The sequence below is a fragment of the Sus scrofa genome, chromosome 2 (genome assembly GCF_000003025.6).
Source record: "Sus scrofa isolate TJ Tabasco breed Duroc chromosome 2, Sscrofa11.1, whole genome shotgun sequence".
In the NCBI taxonomy this organism is placed as follows: Eukaryota; Metazoa; Chordata; class Mammalia; order Artiodactyla; family Suidae; genus Sus; species Sus scrofa.
This window is the reverse complement of record NC_010444.4, coordinates 148,033,449-148,053,705: the sequence shown is the minus strand read 5'-3', so window position 1 is coordinate 148,053,705 and position 20,257 is coordinate 148,033,449. Positions and strand designations below refer to the sequence as shown.

The 20,257-nt window shown below is 45.9% G+C and overlaps 1 protein-coding gene across 12 annotated transcripts in view; it reads left to right on the top strand.

Annotated features, from left to right (window-relative positions):
* The window catches only part of PPP2R2B (protein phosphatase 2, regulatory subunit B, beta), a 484,752-nt gene that overhangs the window by 369,120 nt on the left and 95,375 nt on the right, over positions 1-20,257 (top strand). For all 12 annotated transcript variants that reach the window (XM_021080828.1, XM_021080843.1, XM_021080849.1 and 9 more), the window contains 3 exon segments: positions 2,326-2,423; positions 6,112-6,277; positions 13,216-13,328. In XM_021080828.1, coding sequence (XP_020936487.1) covers positions 2,326-2,423; positions 6,112-6,277; positions 13,216-13,328 — 377 coding nt within the window.

Genomic DNA, 20,257 nt, shown 5'->3' with positions numbered 1-20,257 from the left:
GGATCTGGCATTGCTGTGGCTGGTGTAGGCCCGCATCTGTAACTCCAGTTCACCCTCTAGCCTGGGAACCTCCGAATGCCGTGGGTGTGGCCCTAAAAAGCATAAAAAAAAAAAAAAAAAGGCCAGAGGTAGAATTAATGAATTAATGTTAGGAGTGCTTTTGTTTTTTTTCTTTTGTTTTTAATCTTTTTTAAAAATTTTTATTATAGTTGATTTACAGTGTTGTGCAACTTTCTACTATCCAGCAAAGTGACACAGTCATGTACATATATAATCATATATATATATACTTACAATCATGTATATACATTCCATCTCTTGCCATTATCTTCCATCGTGGTCCATCCCAAGAGAACAGATGTAGTCCCCTGTGCTGGACAGTGGGACCTCGAGTGCTTTTCAACCAGGATATTCTGAGGCAACTGAAAACATTAAAGACACTTCTCTACTCTGTACACGAGAGTGTTTTGCTAAGACACACAAACTATAACAAAGGCTCAGAATTCACTGAGGGGCAGGCTTGTCAGCCTGGATGTGCTTTCCTGCTGGTCGCTGGGCACTGACTCCAGCTCACCTCAGGAACTCAGCAGCCGTGGGGCTTATTTTGTGGTTCCTTCAAGGACTCTTCTTGTGGCGGGACCCTCTTGAGTAAAAGGATGGGATTTTCAGTTGAGATCGCCAATGAGGAATGGGGTAGCCTCTTCTGCAGAAACGCTCTAGGGGACAGAAGTCAAGAAGTCCGGTGACCCACAAACTAGTTTCAAGTAATAGACAACCTTAAGGGTTTTTTAATGTCACAGCACTGAAGGAAAAAGAAATGGGTTGCCACTAAATAAAACTTAAAAGATTTTGCATAAAGCTCTGATTTCCAACTTCTTTTTTAAAAAAAATTAGCCTGTCTAGCCATACAGGGAATCGTTCCTGGTCATAGTTGGCTTAAGCCAAGTAGCCACTTGTCCCTGAAGAGGAGACAGAAGCTTTCAGCTTCACCTGGTTCCCTTCAAACCACATTATCTCGTGGCCCTGTAGGATTTGAAGCTACTCCCGCTGGGGTCAGTCACGTAAGCCCCCAAATCAGAAATCATGAATTCTTCTTTCAGAGGCACCTAGCTTGAAAGGGACTATGGTTTATGCCTTCTTCGTTTTCCTTCTGCACAAAGCGTCAGAAGCGTTTTCATGTATGGAAAAGGACAGAAGCAAAGTGGAGAATTTTCCACTACTTACCTGAATAAATCAGGCATACCCAGAACATCCTGCAACGGTGACATTAAACTCAGATTGGAGATCGGAGTCATTTGGGGGTAATTGCCTTAGTTTCCCGCCTCGCTGTTTCCCCTGCTGGCGTCACGTGGACGTGCTCTTCAGAATGCACCTCTGTCAAAGGCCACGCTCATAATTCCCCTGCCTCCTTTTTTTTTTTTTTCTTTCTCTCTCTCTTTTAAACTCATTTGCACTCTCGGTAGCAATTGTTGGAGCCCTGCAGGGGAATAATTGCAGAGGAATTAACCTCTGACATTTTTCTAAAAATAGCTCTAATAAATCCAATCATAGGTAATTTACCTGTCCCTGTGCCTCCGGGGTAACCAGCGTTGAAGAAAGACCTGGCCCGCTGGCATTCCTTCAGCAGTTATCTGAGATCTGAGTCCCTGGCGCCTGTGTGTGTTCTCTGTTTAGAAATGGGGTAGCCGGTTCCCACTTCCCTCTGCCCTCGTGACCCTGTTTTCTCACCGCCTATCTCTGGGCCCTGCAATAAGGCCCGGGTCTTCCAGAAGGGGTGGTGGGCTTGCCAGAAAAGCAGGAGGATTGGGCAGCCCCTGGAGTTTCCCATCGATGCGTCTGGGTTCCCACATTTTTGATGTCTGAGCTTCCAGCACCTCAGGCCTGTTTCATCAAGCTTCAGCCTTCATTTGGATTCCACAACTGAAACCCGTTTGGGGACGTTTCTGGTGTAGAGGAAGGGGGCGTGTAGAAGGCCCTGGGGATGGGGAAAGAGTCGGTGGTCAGTAGAGATGACCAAAGAAAATTGCCATTGTCCTGAGCCAGAAAGACATCCGTTTTCTCTTTGCCCAAACCAAAGCCTCTGAATGTGCTTTTTGCTTGGTTCTCTCCAGTGGTCCCAGAAAACCACAGGGCAGGGTGGGCATCAGTGGAATTTACTTTCCCAAGTGCCCCTTCGAGTGGCACTTGAAATGCAGAACGTAAAACCCTGGTAAATTCCAGAGACAAAGCCCTAAGCCCTTAAATGCACGGAAAAGTACGCCTATTACCTATCGTTTCGAAGTGAATGTGCAGTCACTTAAATTGTCTTTGTCTTCTTCTTTTCAGCTGACATCATCTCTGCGGTAGAATTCAACCACACGGGAGAATTACTAGCGACAGGGGACAAGGGGGGTCGGGTTGTAATATTTCAACGAGAGCAGGAGGTAAGTGGCAGTGAATGCAAACTGCCCGTCTTCTTCTCTTTTTACAGGAGGCCTCCCACTGCTCCTTAATCCTCATGTGTCGCCCTTCACCTTGCTGCTTGGCTTGCAAACTAAAACTGCCAAAAAGTCATTAACTTCAGCCGCTCCGCACTCAGGCTCACACAAGCACCTGGAAAGAGAGCCTTCTCTGGGCACGGTCTTATCTTTCCAAACCCGGGTATTGCCCGTTCCACGCACCTCACTTCTCATCTGACCTGCCAAATGCCGCAGGTGCTGGTGACACATCATGCTTCCCTTGGGAGTACGGTTCATCCTCCCGCTGTTGAAATTCAGGTGCTCCTAGCGAAACATCTGGGAGAAAAGCTATAGCCCTTCCCCCACAGACATGAAGAGATGTGAAAAAATTGGGGTCAGGAGAGAAGAAAATGGTAGACGCCCCCCGCACCCCACCCCGCCTCCACCTTCCCACCTAAGGGAATAAAAATCCCACAAAATCAACATCTGAACAAGGCATTCAGCTGGCGCTTGACTAGAGGGGACACCAAGTCCCCTGCAGCTGAAGGCTCCATGCATCCTGAGCAGGACTTGTAACTGCCAGTGAATCTCAAAAAGCCCATTTCTTCCTGAGACGTGGGTTCCACTAGGAATTGTTTCTGTCTTTCCTATAAATTGAGTTTGGGGGGGGGGGTGGTATCTGAGTCTGTTCTGCCAGAATGGAATTATGGCCCCATTTGATTTCCTGGGCCTCCCCTGGCATGGTCCTGGAGCTTCCAGCAGGCCAGTCTGTGTTCGAGAAACTCCCATCTGCTCCTGCCTGCCTCGGATATGCTCCCCGTGCAGCGGAGAGGGAGGCCCAGCGCAAGAGGGAGTTCCCTCGCAAATTAAAGCCGGCTTCGTGCCTCAAAGCCCCCACCTCAAAAAAAAAAAAAAAATGGGAAAGCCTCCTTGAGAGGTGATATATTTGGTAATTGCACATTATTTGCAATTAATTTCTATAAGGGCATCAGAACCCCTCGGGATGCTGTATAAATTCAAGTGTGCGCCGTTAAATCAGCCGCCCAGCCTCTGCCGTTGGCCCTGGAAACATGAAAATGTGGTTGGCAAGTAGGAGCTAATAGCGCTTCGTGACCTGGAATTTTTCCTGCTTTTCCGGAGCCTCCTGGTGCTAATTGGTCTGGCACGTACTATACACACTTGACGGTTTGATCGGGATGGTAGCAAATCAACACTCTTAAAAACGTATTGTAAAGGCGGACCCGCTCTCTGCAGCACACAGGAGAGGAGCGAGTGCGTCAGCCTTTAAAGTCCTTTTAAAATTGATTTGCAAACCGTCTTCTTCAATTTTTTCAAAAATCCAATTAGGTTCAGAGTGATGATAAAGAGAAACCAGAGGAGCTATTTAGCATAAATTACTCAAGGCAGCGTGTTGCCGGTAATGTTCCACTCGGCGTTTCCCATTAGCTATTTATAGGTGTCACCTATTTGAATTCGCTGAAACATTTGGGAAGCCTGATTCGTTCGTGGAATGAAGGGGGGGCACGTTTTCCAAAGGAGAGTGGTTTTGTTCAAGGAGGAATCGATGTTGAGGACCGGAGCATGCAGTTATTTTTTTTTTTTTTTGTCTTTTTGCTATTTCTTGGGCCGCTCCCGCGGCATATGGAGGTTCCCAGGCTAGAGGTCCAATCGGAGCCGTGGCCACAGGCCTACACCAGAGCCACAGCAATGCAGGATCCGAGCCGCGTCTGCAACCTACACCACAGCTCACGGCAACGCCGGATCGTTAACCCACTGAGCAAGGGCAGGGACCGAACCCGCAACCTCATGGTTCCTAGTCGGATTCGTTAACCACTGCGCCACGACGGGAACTCCCGGAGCATGCAGTTAAATGTTGAACTTGGCCGCAAAGCTTAGGCTTGACATGAATACCGAGCTTGAGAAACACAGCCCTGTGAAAACAGCCAGGCCAGGCCTCTTTTCAGCTTCTGGGAGCGAATCCTGAAGGGGTGAATTCGTGCAAGGAACCCCAGTGACTTCCCAGGTACATTCAACACCTGGCCATCAGCACCATCACCCATCAGTCAGTTGAGACTTGGGTTTGAATGTTCAGAATCTGCCCAGAAATAGAACATTTTTAACTAAACCTTTTATTAAGAGTCAAGGTTTTATGGCAGATGTCTAATAAGACCTGGATTTGAGTTTCTGAATGCAGTTTTCCAAAGCCGGAATCGTGAGGCTCTTGGTCCTAAGATTCTAAAATACCTGAAATGGGAGTTCCCGTCATGGCTCAGCAGTTAATGGACCTGACTAGCATCCATGAGGTTGTAGGTTTGATCCCTGGCCTTGCTCAGTGGGTTAAGGATCCAGCGTTGCCGTGAGCTGTGGTGTAGGTCTCAGACGAGGCTCTGATCCCACATTGCCATGGCTGTGAGGTAGGCTGGCACCTGTAGCTCCAATTGGACCCCTAGCCTGGGAACCTCCATAAGCCTTGGGTGCGGCCCTAAAAAGACAAAAAGACAAAATAAAATAAAATACCTGAAATGAACCCCCCCTTCCACACTTCCCTTCTCTCTCACACACACCCTCTTTTTCCTCCTGTCCGCCCGGCTTCTTTCACTTGCCCCTTTCTGCACCCCTTCCCTTTCTGTTCTGTTCTCTCCTCTTTTATTTAGTTCCTGCTGTGTGCACTCTGCCTCATCGAGCTGGGGGAAAGCGGTGTAACGTCTCACCTTCCTCCCGGTGATTCACATGTTGTCTCTGCGCTCACATCTGTTCCGTTGTTCGTGTTGGAAAAAGGAGAGAGAGATCCGCTGCCTATAAGCTGTGTGACCTTGGAGACATCGTTTTCATACCTCTGAGCCTTTTTGGTCCATTTCCCTGCCCTGCCCGCTCTCAGAGATTCCGTGAGGATCTGATGAGATTTTGAAAGGCCAGTAAAAGGTGCAGGTGCTATAGCCTTGTGCTCTTGGTAAGGGATTGCTACATGACTTGATGGACGTCAGCATGAGATGGCTCACTCCTAAGGGTGTCCAAGACATCCAAGGGGACACAAAAAATATTAGAGCTTCCATTTATATTGATTTTAAAATCATGTCCTATTTTAACATATATATATATATATATATATATTGCTTTTCAGGGCTGCACCTGCAGCATATGCAAGTTTTCACGCTAGAGATCTCTCTCTCCTTTTTCCAGCATGAATAACAGAACAGATGTGAGCACAGAGACAGCTTGTGAATCACTGGGAGAAAGGAGCTACAGCTATGACCTACACCACAGCTCAGGGCAATGCCAGATCCCTGACCCACTGAACGAGACCAGGGATCGAACCCGCGTCCTCATGGATACTAGTTGGGTTCATTTCCGCTGTACCACAACGGGAACCCCTCCATATATATTTTTATGTATACCATATATTCGTGCAGCAGTTCATATATGTAGTTTACTCATTAAAATATGTAAATGCGGGAGGCACCAGTGTTTACACCAGGGGTGCGTGACCAGATCCCTTGAGGGCCTTGAGCCAAGGAGGAGCTTGTGGCATCACAGTCCTGCCCACAGTCCCCTCAGACAAGGCCTGCCTGTCCCACCCCTCATGACTCTGCTCAAAAAAAGAAGGAACTCGATGAATTTATGGTTGGCGTGCATGACTCAATCTTTTGTATGTGTGTGTTTTTCCTTCCTGCAGAGTAAAAATCAGGTCCATCGCAGGGGTGAATACAATGTTTACAGCACATTCCAGAGCCATGAACCCGAGTTCGATTACCTGAAGAGTTTAGAAATCGAAGAAAAAATCAATAAAATAAGATGGCTCCCTCAGCAGAATGCAGCCTACTTCCTTCTGTCTACTAATGGTACGTGGAGGTGACTCGTCTTGTTTGGTATTTTCACAGACAGAGTTGGCAAACCATGGATTTCAATCTCTCTTAGCCATTTTCCTTTTTGCCTTGCAGGCTGTTGAAAAACTTAGAAACAATATTTGCAAGATGCCTAGCAGAATGCCTGGCACAGGATAGCCCTCAGGAAATAGTAGTTATTCTTTAAAAAAAAAAAAATCACGAATTTATGACCAAATTATCTGAGACCTGTTATCTGCAATTTTTGACTAATGCAGATTATTTCCAGGTGTTTTTGGAATGTGACTTCCTGACTGCAATTCACTGGATGTTACTCTGGGAACACAGTTCAAGAAATGAAGCTTGCCGTCCCTGTGTGTTTGGCATGCTCAGTAGAAGCTAATCCCTGAATATATTTGGGGGTTTGAAAAGCGGATGTCTGTGACTCTCTGACGCAGAACATCAAGCTCTCTGCTAGGAACACAGGTCAGGAAGAGAGGAGACCCCGTCATAGAAGGGATCAAGGAATAGTTTCTCCTCATTCTTCCTCCATAACTCTTTTTGCACTTGTTGCCTCAGGAGGAGTTGATATAGATAGATAGGTCAGAGAGGAAGGATGTTAGGGATTTGTAACCCAATGCAGTAGTATTCTGTAAGCCTTTATACAGAGGAGTTACTAACCCTAAAGTATCTTAATACCCTTGCTGAAAGAAACCATCTCTGCTCCACACAATTTAGAATAAAATCATACACAAAAGGATGCTCATTGAGTGGCGTACCAATTAAGAAAATTAGTATATATAAACACCCTCTTCCCAGAAGATAAGCTGGGGAGTGATTCATTTCATCCTATGTGTGAGTCTTTAAGCAGCATGCATTGAAATATAAATCAAGAAACAAGGGATTTGCTTTTTACTCTCCTCCGCATTTATTAAGAAGGGGTAATGCTGGCATGTTAAGTGGAAAAAAAAGTGCAAATTATGTATTTATTATGATGAAACATATATTAACACTTGTAAAGACTGAAAGGAAGCACACCGAGACATTGATCATGACTAAATTCGATTGTATATTTGGGGTGACTTGTCAGTTTGTTCCTCTTATGGTTTTATTTTCCAAGTTTTTACAGTGAGTTTTATTTTAATCTTATGAAACAGTGGGGGAAAGTTTGGAATGCATACGAACCCCCAAAATCCCTCAAATGTAAAAAGCCATTGTGTAAGTCTCCAAAATGACAATTCTGAAATAGCCAGTTTAGTTACTCAAGCAGAGCTTATCTCAACATGACCAGATCTCCATGCATCAGTTTTAACGGATTCCAAGTGACTTCATTCTTTCTCGTAGCTGTGTTTATTATTTTGTTTACTTTTTTGTTGTTGTTGTCTTTTTTTAGGGCCGCACCCGCAGCATATGGACGTTCCCAGGCGAATAGGGGTCGAATAGGAGCTATACCTGCCAGCCTACGCCACAGCCATAGCAACATGGGATCTGAGCCGCATCTGCGACCTACACCACAGCTCACGGCAACGCCAGACCCTTAACCCACTGAGCAAGGCCAGGGATCGAACCCGCAACCTCAAGGTTCCTAGTCGGATTCGTTAACACTACACCACGACGGGAACTCCTTGTTTACTTTTTTGACCTTGATTTCCTGAAAGTCAAACCACATGAATTTGTTTCAGTTTCTCCCATTTTTGTTTTCTGCTTAAGTTTCACTCAAAGGCTCTGCAGATTCAAAACTACTTAGAGTGGAAGAAACTTCTGATGATTTTGACCAAATTACTTTAGGCAGAGAAAAAGCATCTGATTATCTTCTATAGCGAGCTTACTTTATATTATGAAATATAGCCTCCTGATTTTTACAATAAAATTCAAAGATGTATTAACAACTTTGTTGCGGGGGATGGGAAGGAAATCAGTGAAATGCAATGAAGATTAATTATATAGCATAATGTTCTGTTAATTGAGTTTTTAAATAGTTTTTTGATTAACAAGGATATTATCTTCCCATTTGGGATGCTATTTCATATGCCAAAAGCATCTCAAAAATGATTCTTAGAAGAAAAATTCCCATGCTCGTATGTGATTTTCTTTTTTATACTAATATTGAGGTTGAGTATTCCCCTTAAGCCAAATAGGTTAACATGCAAAAATTAATGAAAGACAATTGGAATTACTGTACAAAAGAGAAAATGAAGATAGATGATAAGATTGTGTTTAAAAGCTGCCGTGAGTAATGATAAACCACTCAGAGAGCCAGCCAGAAGAAAGAAAGAGTCATTACTCATTGTAACCACCACATGGTCCTCAGACTTTTTTACCCACAAAGCTTCAAGATACTGAGTCGAGAAGAACTGTGTGATAATAAAGTCAAGAATGACTCCAGGCATCCCAGCCCTGGGGAATTGAATTGAATTCACCATCAATTATCTTTCTTCTAAATGGTGCTTATCTCATTATAGCCGGGTGCAGTTTTTATCTTCTGCTAGAATCCCAACCACAATGTTGAATGAAAAATAAAACCAACATTCAAGTGTGAATCTAGACCTTAAAATTCTTCACCAGATGAAGACGCATTGCTATACCTAGATGTCTGCTTCTATCTTAACATCTATGATGAGAGGAAAATGTGTACTGAATTTGTTTTTTCATGCTATGCAAGGAATACATTTTCATTGTAAAAAAAAAAATTAGAAAATACGGAGAAGCAAAATGAAGACAAGAAAAGTGTTCCCATCCAGAGAGAAAAACTGTTCATGTCTTTTAAAGAAAAAAGCAGAGAGGCATGGATTTTTGTTTCTAAACAAAACTATGACATATTCTGTAAACTGTTTTAAAACCAGATTTTTATTTAATAATGTAAAACTATGACTGGGAGTTCCCATTGTGGCACAGCAGAAATGAATCCGACTAGGAACCATGAGGTTGCAGGTTCAATCCCTAGCCTCACTGATTTGGGTTAAGGATCCGGCGTTGCCATGAGCTGTGGTGTAGGTCACAGACATGGTTCAGATTTGGCGTTGCTGTGGCTGTGGTGTAGGCTGGCAGCTCTGATTCGACCCTAACTTGGGAACCTCCATATGCCATGGGTGTGGCCCTAAAAAGACAAAAAAAAAAAATTCATAATAGCGGAATTGAGGGAGATTTTAATTTTTTTACTTTTGTGTTCATTTTTATTTTCTACAACTGTATGTACCAGTTGTGAAATAAAGAGAAAATAAAATGAAAAATACACAATCTATATATGTGATATTTTATAGGTTTGTACCCCTCTATGCACTGCAAAAAAAAATGCATAGAAAAGCACTACAAAGACCTATGCAGAGTGTCAATAATGGTTGTCCCAGACTGATGAGATTTTAGAGATTTTTTTTGGGGGGGGTTCTTTTTAGGGCTGCACCCGAGGCATATGGGAAGTTCCCAGGCTAGAGGTCAGATCGAAGCTACCATTGCTGGCCTACCCCACAGTCACAGAAACACCAGCTCCGAGCCGCATCTGCAACCTACACTGCAGCTCTTGGCAACACCAGATCCTTAACCCCCTGAGCAAGGTCAGGGCACAAACCCGCATCTTCACGGATACTAGTCAGGTTTGTTACCGCTGAGCCATGACAGGAACTCCTAGAGATTTTTATTCTTTATGTTTTATCTCTGATTTCTCTGTTTCTCTGTATAGCAATTTATCATTCATAATAAAAAAATAAGAGAAAAATTGCCTTGCAGTTGGAATGGGAGACATTCCAAAGCCAAGCAATAGAAAATATTTGGTGTTAAAAGTCACTGATTTGGGTTCTTCTAAGCCGCAGTAGCTAATCTACTGTGATCTCTGAGCAGTAGCTAATCAGGCGACTGTGTAAATATGGCCCATGTTTCATCTCCTCACCCTAAAAAGCAGTTCATTATGCAGCCAATATTCACAGTGAGTAGGACCAGAAAAGCATAAAGAGAAAGTTATAAAATCAGCCTAGTATCTGAAAGGCTTTTTCACCTTCTGAATCAGGACAGACCAGCTGAACGCACACATCATACACTCAGCAGACGTGATGAGCCTGAGTCATGCCCACATATCAGGGCGCAGGGGCCCTTCTCTGTTAGAGAAGCCAAGTTGTTGCAGGAATCCGACTTCACGGTGGGTTTGGTGCATTTCAGACCTCCAAGGACAAGGAGCAGTGGAGGAGTGAGCTGAGGGGCAGGAGAGCAGAGAAATCCTACTCAAGGCAGGCAGAGGGGTGGGCGGCCTTCCTTCCCCGACAGTGTGGCAGAGAGGAAATAGCGCGTGCTGGCATCATCCTGAGATGGTGACAATGCCTGGCTCCCGCCTCTTGCTACTCCTGGCAGCTACTGGTCCAGGGGCACACCCTCTGGTCCCTGCATCCCCCTGGCCTAGACAAGGGCTCCAGGACCCCAGGCACGGCCGTCAGATAACACGTTATGGCAGAATAGTCGCCCAGTTTGCCAATTCAAACAACAGCTGCCATTTGTGAACCGTTACAAGAAGCCAAACACTGTGTTAAACACTCTCCAGACAGAGAGGGAGTTTCACTGAGTCCTCCAAGTGCCCCACAAGGAAGGCACTACTTGTCCTAGTTGACAGATTAAAAAAACTGAGGCCCAGAGAAATTACATATCTCTATTTTAAGATGGGAGTATTTGAGATATACTTTTACAATTACCCATTTATCTGAAATTCAGGTGTAATTGGCTCTTTCGCACCTTTTTTCTGCTCTAGCTGCTACTCCCATGTGCGTCTCATTCAAAGACTAGTTAGGCACCTACTGCATGGGAATCCCAGTCCTCAGCCCCATGGTGGCTGGAGTTGGAATGGGATCGGGCCAAGGTCCTCTGCTTCCAAATCCACCTTGTGTAGACACGGAGCACGACACAGGGGAGGCGCCCACGTCTCTACCACCCAGAAAACAAGTTAGGACAAATAACGAAAGCAGGATCTGAAAAGGAAGGCCTACAAAGGCATGCCACCACAGATGTGATCTATTTGGGCCAAACACGTTTCCTTAACAAATGGAACTGCAAGCCTGCCGGTGATACATATGCCATCTCCAGCTCCCCTGAGCCCCCAGCCCCTCTCATGCATCCCCCGGCACTGCCTACCTCCCGTAGGAATGGGAGCGCCCTTGCCTGTTTTTACTGCTATAGAGAATGACAGGGCTCAGCAAAGTTCTGAGACGGTACAAAAGTGAGAAAGGGGGTTTCTAGCTGGGGACTCAGGGAACACTGCTGCAAGGGGAAAGCATTCTAAGGAGTCACCTTCTCATTTTACCTCCCCGAGTATTGCGAGCACCATGCTCTGCCTGGGTGAGATTCATTCAGTCATCCATACACCTGTTGTTAACTGAACATCTCCTGTGCCCCAGGCACTGTCCGAGGTGCTTGAGCTACAGCAAGGAGCAAAACAGACAGGATCCCTGGCCCCAGTGATATTATATCCTAGTGAGGAGACAAAGAAGTTGCCAGGTGGTGAAAAGTACTCTCAAGAAGACATCTTTGTGTAGGTTGGTTCTGAGGTTGGGACATAAACAGAGAGAGCAAAGTAAAGGAACCAGTCTTGTGAAAAAGATATCACTTATATGTGGAATCTAAACTATGGTGCAATCTCCATGCTGTACCATAGAAAAAAATTGTAATGGGGATATAACAATTAAAAAATAAAATAAACAAGCAATTTTAAAAAAAGAAACAGGGAAGGACTGCATGAAGCTGCAGACTCTAATCTCTTCGCATTTTCAACTAACTTTCAGGAAATGTTTGAGATCCATTTCTACTACTTTCTTTCCTCCTGATATGTGATAATGCATGATATACACGCAAACCCCTAAGAATAAACAAACGAACAAACTATGGCGCAGTTGAATCCACCGTCAGAACAGAAACAGACTCACAAACATGGAGAACAGACTGTGGCTGCCAAGCGGGAGGGGGAGGAAGTGGGATAGATGAGAAGTTTGGGATTAGTGGATGCAAACTATGACCCTGAGACTGGATAAGCAGTGGGGTTCTACTGTACAGTCTCTCGGGATAGAACAGGATGGAAGACAGTGTGAGCCAAAGAATGTATAAATGTGTATGACTGGGTCACTATGCTATACAGCAGAAATTGACACAACACTACAAATCAACTATAATTTAAACTGATTTTTTTAAAAAGAGAGTAAGGGGGGTGGGGGGTTGTGCCTGGGCTGTGAGATGGAAATCCTGTGAAATCAGATTGTTATGATCATTAAGAAAATAAATTTAAAAAAAAGAATTCTGGAAAAAAAATTCCAATTAGAAACAAAATAAAATTTAAATTTAGATTAAAAAAAAAAGAGAGAGAGAGTAAGGGCTTTCCGGGCCGAAGGCACAGCCAGGAGTGGGATTAACCTGTACAAGGAGCTGTAAGGAAGCTGGAGTGGCCGGAGCACAGGAAGTGACAGGAGTGGGGTGCACAGTGAGATCATCCGAGTGAGAAAGAGGGGTACAGGTCATGTAGGGCCTTTCGGGTCTCACTGGGGACAGCACTATGTGAAGTGAGACACTGCAGTGGGGTGATCATAGGACCTAGATCTCAGAGTTATTGTGAATATTGAACAAACCCTCCATGGAAAGGGCTAACACAGTTGCATCATTTAATTCTGTATCTGTGGCTACTTCTCTTTAGTGTCCAGTAAATATTTTTATTGCGTGAACCAAGTACGTGTGTAAGCGCTACATTAACAGCCCGTGGTCAGGGAAACCATTTGTCTCAGCATAATAAATATTTTCATTTTGAAGCATGAGCTCTGCCTTCACGTACCTGGAGATTTGTGCACTGAAGCCCTCAGCATGGGCCGGCTTCTCCAGCAGGTCCCACCTCTCCCTGCTTCCCCACTTCCTGTAAAAAAAAAAAAAAGAAAAAAAAAAGACCCCTTGACCAACTGACTCTCACTGTCGTTTTGATTTCCTCTGCTTGCCCTCCGCAGATAAAACTGTGAAGCTGTGGAAAGTCAGCGAGCGTGATAAGAGGCCAGAAGGCTACAATCTGAAAGATGAGGAGGGCCGGCTGCGGGATCCTGCCACCATCACAACCTTGCGGGTGAGCCCAAAGGCTGTTCTTTCAGCCTCCTTGGCAGCTGGGGTCAGGGGAGCGGTCAAGGGAGGTTTGGCACACTCGGGCTGCTGCTGTAAGTTGCCCCTGCCTAAGGAGATGAAGCAGAAACCCCACTACCTGAGTCTCTGGTGGTAGACGGAGGAGTGGGACAGGTGCCGTGCTCTGATGACTGTAAATCCATGCCCTTCCTTCTGTCCCCGAGGCCTTGCCCCCATGGCCATTGCCATACGTGACTGTACGCTTACCCTCTGTCTGTTTACGTCATCTAAAATGCCTGGAGCATCTTCAGGGTACCGATGGGAAGGTGGAGTCTCATGATTTAGAACATGAACTTCTGGGTGTCACAGACTTCTTACAGAATCTCACGTAGTCATTTAGCCTTTTTGAACTTGAGTCATGCAAGTTACTTTTAGTTTCTCCATCTGCAAAACAGTGAACCTGAGGCTCTACTATGTGTGAACTTCTGAGGCTAAAATGCAGTGAGGATGGAAAGCCCTTACTCTTGGCTGGTGCTCAAGAAATGATCTCTGCGGTTAGTCTCAGTAGCTTCCTTCTCGCCATCTAGAAATTCACAATCTGGTAAGGGAAGAGGAGGGGTAGGATTAATACACAAATGATGATGACACCACAGAGAGTAAGCTACATGCAATGAGAGGGAACGGCAGTTGGATCAAAGGAGGCAGAAATTATATCTCATTCTGGGAGACCCGGCGAGGGCTGGTGGGGAAGTGGTGTTAAAAATGGATTTCTAAAAGCAGACGTTTAAAGGAAGGCTTTCTAGATATAGCTTAAAGTGGTTTAGGACTGGGTAATATCTTTAGTTTTGGAGTGTTTAATGTGGACGATAAAGCAGGCATGTGTTGGGACTAACCCTGGCCCCAAGGGCTTTCAAAACCATGTGAAATATGTGCTTTGAGGCACCAGATGCCCTGCTGAAGACCAGTTGTCACCCTACGTTTAGAGGCAGATATGGAAATTGAATGATTAGCTCACTTGTTGGTTCATTCATTCATTCATTCCTTTCTTTGTTCATCCGTTTATTCAGCAGATAAACATCTGAGCACAGACTCTTTGCTGGCCACAGTGCTAGGCTGTCTCAGGTATGCCCAGTACTAAGGGGTATCTGGTCTTCTGCTGAGCTTCTTCTGAGCCAGCAGGTGTTGGCTGCTGTTTTTTTCTGATTCACCTATGCCTTCAGCCGGGAGAGCAGCCATGCCAGTCTGCCTCTTCAAAGTGGATGCTCTAAATACCCAGAAGGTCGGGAGGCTGGCGGGCAGCGCAGTGAAGAGCATGAATGTTGAGTCAGTCGGTCCTGGGTTAGAACTCTGCCTCCATTTCTTTCTGGCTGGGGGCCTTGGACACATTCGGTAAACTCCTCATCCACCCGTCTGCGTAACAGGAATGAGAGAGAGTCACTACCTCCTGGGACTGTTATGCGGATTCAGTTCAGTGTTGTGTGTGAAAAGAGCCTGGCCTGTGCAGTGTCCCCCTCCCAGAACACGCGCAGTGGCTTTGGTTCCCTGCCATTGGTTTAGCATGACTATCGTCGTCACCGTTTTCATGGCTGTTATTACCCCCAACCGATAAAAAGTCGATGCCTGTGAGAAAATTCCTATTGTCCATGCCTATACTTTTTTGTACTGTTGTATTCACTCTGCAAACGATTCACTGATGTCTACTAAGTAGCAAGCACCATGCTGGTGATACAAAAGAATAAGACAGTCTTTCATCCCAGGACTTTGTTGTCCTGTGGGGGAAACAGGTGGATTAGGTGCCACTGGGGAGTTTATAACACGAACTTCTGCCCAGACGTCACCTGGCTCTTGTCTGCTACGTGGATGGAGTCTCTCAAACGCCATAGCCAGTCCCCACTACGGGTCTTATGGGGTTTCATAGACCTGCATTTGGCCCTGGGAGAATGCTATCCCCATGATGATGAGAGAAGGACTCTAGGGAAGCTCCCACTAGAGCAGAGGTTGTCCCCAAGGTGACAGAGTGATGCTTTGAGGGGGACTTGTGCATATCAAACATGGAAGGACGCCCCGAAGGGGCAAGTGGGACTTAGGAAACCCCAACCTGTTTCTTGCGTTCTTATCAACCATCTGTGTGCCCCTGGGCCAGCGAATCCCATTTCTTCTCTCCGTGCTTAGTTTCTAAGCTGCTGATTGGAGGACTGGACAAAGTCAGTGGTCCAGCAGCCGTGGAACACAAGCCAGTTACAAATGCAGATTCCCAGCCCCCGTGATTTTCTTCAGCGAGGTGGGTGGTCCAGAGGAACCTGTGTTTTTATTGTGAGCCCCTGGTGGTTGAGACAAAGGTCTGCTGTCCCTGGACTCAGTCGCTAAGGCTCCTGCACACTCTCATTTTTACGAGCCTCTGTTAGTTTTCAATCCTTTCAGCAGTTATGGCACCAGCTCGGAGACACATTTGCGCTCTTTGCTCTCGTATTGTGAGACTTGGATCTGATTTCACCTCGTCTGCTTTCCTAGGCTTTCAAGTATCCTCATTTCAGTGTAAACATCCACACTCCAGCATTTTTTCAAAGCAAACACTGAAAAGGCCAGCCTCCTTTCTTTTTGATCTCAGCGGGTAGAAGAAAAACCAGGCAACCCTGAAGACCTTAGCCTGAGAACAATGACTCCAGACAGAGAAGGGGCTGATGTGATATTAATCAGACCGTAATTTACTAACATGCTCTGCTCTGGAAATTTGCATGGCCAGCAATTGTGGCTTTTTTTTTTTCTTCCCTCTCCTATGATTACCACTCTTTCACTTTCATAGTTTCCAGTTCTACATGGATCCTGAGAGGGAGAATGTTTAATAACACCTGACAGCTAATTAATCCTCACTGAGTAATGAATCTGTTCAGTTTCAGTGCTGGGAGGCTCAGCTTTTCAAAGTATGAATGCAGGGTTTTTTTCCCTTTTTTGATGCAAGATAGAGTTTCAACTCCAGTCACTTGTTACCCAGAGAGACTCTGGGAAGCCCTTCTATGAACACGGCATCCCATGTTCAAGATTACAGCATTTGAAGCAATAATCATGTTGAAAGTTTAATAATGACACCATAGAAGCTGTAAAATATCATTTTTATCGCAAAGTGTTTGCTTACCCAATTCCCCAACTGATCGTGAGACCAACCAGTGAGGAAGGCAGAGCTGGTGTTTGGCAGATGAAAATGCTTGTGTCTAGTATTTATTGTGCATTTACTGTGCCCTGTGTACCATGCTGCACACTCTCTGCATTTGCTACCTCGTGAGATCCATTTCATTGAACAGATGAGCTTCACAGAGGTTCAGTAAGATGCCCAAGATCGTTCAAGGCTAAGCATCAGACTTTTGTCCACAGGGACCTGAGCCCTTCAACCTGATGTCAGGTCAGAGAGAGAAAATGACTTTCCCCCTGTCTATCCACTGTTAATGCAGAGCTGAGACTGAAAATCAAGAGCTGTGGCTCTTTAACTTGGACGCATTCATTGGACACTTGAGCTGGTTTTCTTAGTAATGAGAGCCATTGTTATTCCAGGTCAGGTGTGCGCATGTGTCTCTTTCCCTCCCTCCTTCCCTCTTTCTCTCTCCCACACACGCACACACACCAAGTTTCCAGATCTCTGACCTCAGTGTGGAGAAGCAGAGACCTTGAGATCCTGGGAGTCCCACTTAGCAGGACGCTCTGTGCCCTCCTTTCCAGCCTCCCAACACCCCCGGGGCAAGAGGCCCTCAAGCCCTTTTGCAGCAGCGGAGACTCGGAGTTGGAGTAACTTCATCAGCCCACGAGGGTACTGAGCCGTGCAGAATGAATCTGGAGTTATTACTTCCTTCATTACTGTTGGCCGCCAGAGCCCTGGGAACCTAAGTCAGGTGCAGATGTGCTTTTGCGTTACAAACATGGAACCTGGAAGATGTGAGCTCCTCACCTGAGACTTGCTGTAACCTGCCCCCAGGAAGTTACTATTGTGGCTTAGCAGGAGAAGAATCCGACTTGTAACCATGAGGACTCAGGTTCGATCCCTGGCCTCACTCAGTGGGTTAAAGATCCATTGTCACTGTGATCTGTGGTGTAGGTCACAGATCCAGACACATCTGGGATCTGGCGTTGCTGTGGCTGTGGTATAGGCTGGAGGCTGTTGCTCAGATTGAACCCCTAACCTGGGAACTTCCATATGCCGCTGTGCAGCCTTAAATAAAAATATAAAAATAATAACCTCCCCCCAAAATGAAGAGGCTATAATGAACTCAAGTCTTCTAATGACTATTCCTGAGAGCTAATTTTAATAGTAATAACAAGAGGCACATTTATCGAGCGCTTTCGAGATGCCAGGGAGAGAGCTGGGTATCCTTACATTGTTTTATCCCCATGGTGGCTCTCCCAGGTAGGTTCTGATATTCTCTCTGCACCATCCAAAGCCTCCCTCCCTCGTTTGCTTTAAGTCTCTGCTCAAGTGTCACCTTCTCAGAGAAGCGCTCCTAGAATTCCCTAGAGAAAACAACACAAGCCCGTCTTGCCCTTCACTCTCAGTGACCCTACCCTGCCCCTTTATTCTTAGCTTTCCTCCTGGCCTCTTGTCTCATTTGTCCACTGGTGGCCTCCCCTCCCCCTCTACTAAAATGTAGGCTCCTGGAAAACAGGAGCCTCGAGTCATCTCTCCAGCACGTGGTAGGTGCTCAGTAGACATTTGTCAAAGGAATAGATTTCATAGGCATGGAGACTCAGTTTTAGAGTCGACAAGAGCTCGTTTGCTCAAGATCTCAGGACTTGAGATGGTGAAATCTCAAAAGTGAAAATGGTGGCTGAGATTCAAGCCCATCTGACCCCCAATCTGATGGCCCCACCACTGCTTCCCAAGAAAATAGTAATTGATGGAGTTCCTGCTGTGGTGCCGTGGGATCAGCAGCATCTTGGGAGTACTGTTGGTATAGGTTCTAACCCCAGCCCAGCACAGTGGGTTAAGGATCTGCAGTGTAGGTCACAGCTGCAGCTTGGATCTTATCCCCTGGCCAGGGAACTCCATGTGCTGTGGGGCAGCGAAAAAGAAAAAAGAAAGAAAGAAAGGGAGGGAGGGAAAGGGGGAGAGAGAGAGAAAGAAAGAAAGAGAGAGAGAGAAGGAAGGAAGGAAGGAAGGAAGGAAGGAAGGAAGGAAGGAAGGAAGAAAGAAAGAAAGAAAGAAAGAAAGAAAGAAAGAAAGAGAAAGAAAGAAGGAAGAAAGAAAGAGAAAAGAAAGGAGGGAGGAAGGAAAAGAAGGAAGGGAGGGAGGGAGGGAGGAAGGAAATACTAATTCATGATTGCAGAGCAGGGGAATTTCATTAATTTCATGATTGGTGTTGCTCAGAATTCCTTGGCCAAGGTAGCTCTATGAGCTAGATTTGAGGAGCAGTGGAGACCGAGGGCAAGGATCAGGGCTGCAAAGTCTTCTTTGCCACTGGGTGGGCTCACGATGGATGCACTGCTTTTAGAGGAGAGATTAAGTTATACCAAGTTTTATACGCCTTCTGCTGGTGGCTGCTTCTGCCTTGCTCTCCCTTCAGGACGCACACATTGTTGTGACTTTCCGGGACTCACATTTTCCATTTAATGACCCTGTTGTTTGCAAATCCCCTTGATGGCAATTTAGACACCCTCCCAGCCACAGTCTAAGGCACAGTGGCAAATCCGCATGAGCGTTCAGCGGCTCCAAAATCTGAAGGGAGCTTCTTGAGGATTATTGCTAGCAGGTCATAGGATTAGACAGGTTGGTTAGACAGACCGTTTTCCCAGAAGTGATGATGTTGGTGACACAATTAGTTTAACTGCCCAATCCGTGTTTCAAGAGAACTGATTAAATAGACCACTAATTTAAGTTTACCAATAACAGCATCTACATGTATTCAGCCCTTCCTCATGACAGACTCGGCCCTGAGCAGGTGTATGTATGTTCTATAGTTTGTTCCTTATCACAGTCTTCTGGCTTAGGCATCGCGCCCATTTTACAGGTGTGTAAGCAGGGGCTCGGGGAGACAAGCACTGGCTTAAGTGGCAAAGTCCAGAATGGAGCCCAGGTCTGTCTGGTCCCAGAGGCGCTGCCCTTCACTGTTACACAGGACTATTTATTGTGTGGTCCATGATCTAGACACAGTGAGGACACCAGCATCTGACACGTGGAGCTTTTCAGTGTATTCTTTATCCTATTAATTGAGTGCCTGCCATGTGCCCAGCACTGTGCTAAGTACCTATGGCAAAGTGAGTCAAACATGCCCTTTGTCCTCAAGGGACAAGGAGGGGACACATTGCAAATGCCTGCAACATGAGATTAGTTTAAGCACGATCTCCTGGGAACCGTTTTCCAACAGTCACCGGCCTCATCACTCGGGATCCTGCTTGAGAAGGTCTGAGTTGTATCCGTGACGTCATTGACGGAAAACCCAGGGATGACTCTGATACAGGTGGTCTCTGGGCCACCCTTTGAGAAACACTGAAATTGGGTGAATGACCCGAGAAAAGGATAGAAGATTGCGAAGGCAGTTCAGAGGACGTATAGAAAAGAAGCAGGACCAAGTTTTCAAGAGGCATCTCGCAGGTTAGATGGTCTCCAATGCTAGGGGTCTGATTTGCTGCTCCCAAGATCTTGGGAGGTGAGGAGAACGTGAATTGCTCTTTCTGTCTTTCTCATGATCTGGTTGTGGTGATTCCCAGCAGAGGAGGAAACTGAGGTTCTGAGAGGCAGAACTGAGAATCACAGGCTTTCCGTCTAGACGGCAGGCTTTGTGCCCTCTTGCTGCCCCTGTGGTGACCGTGCAGTGATGCTCACTCAGAGAGGATGGGTCACCCCAGGCCAGTTTCAGGGCACATTCCTGTATGAGTCAGGATCCGCCATCCATGCTTTAGGTTTTAATTTGGGGGCTTACACTTTGACAAGGGGGGCCTCTTGGGACACAGATA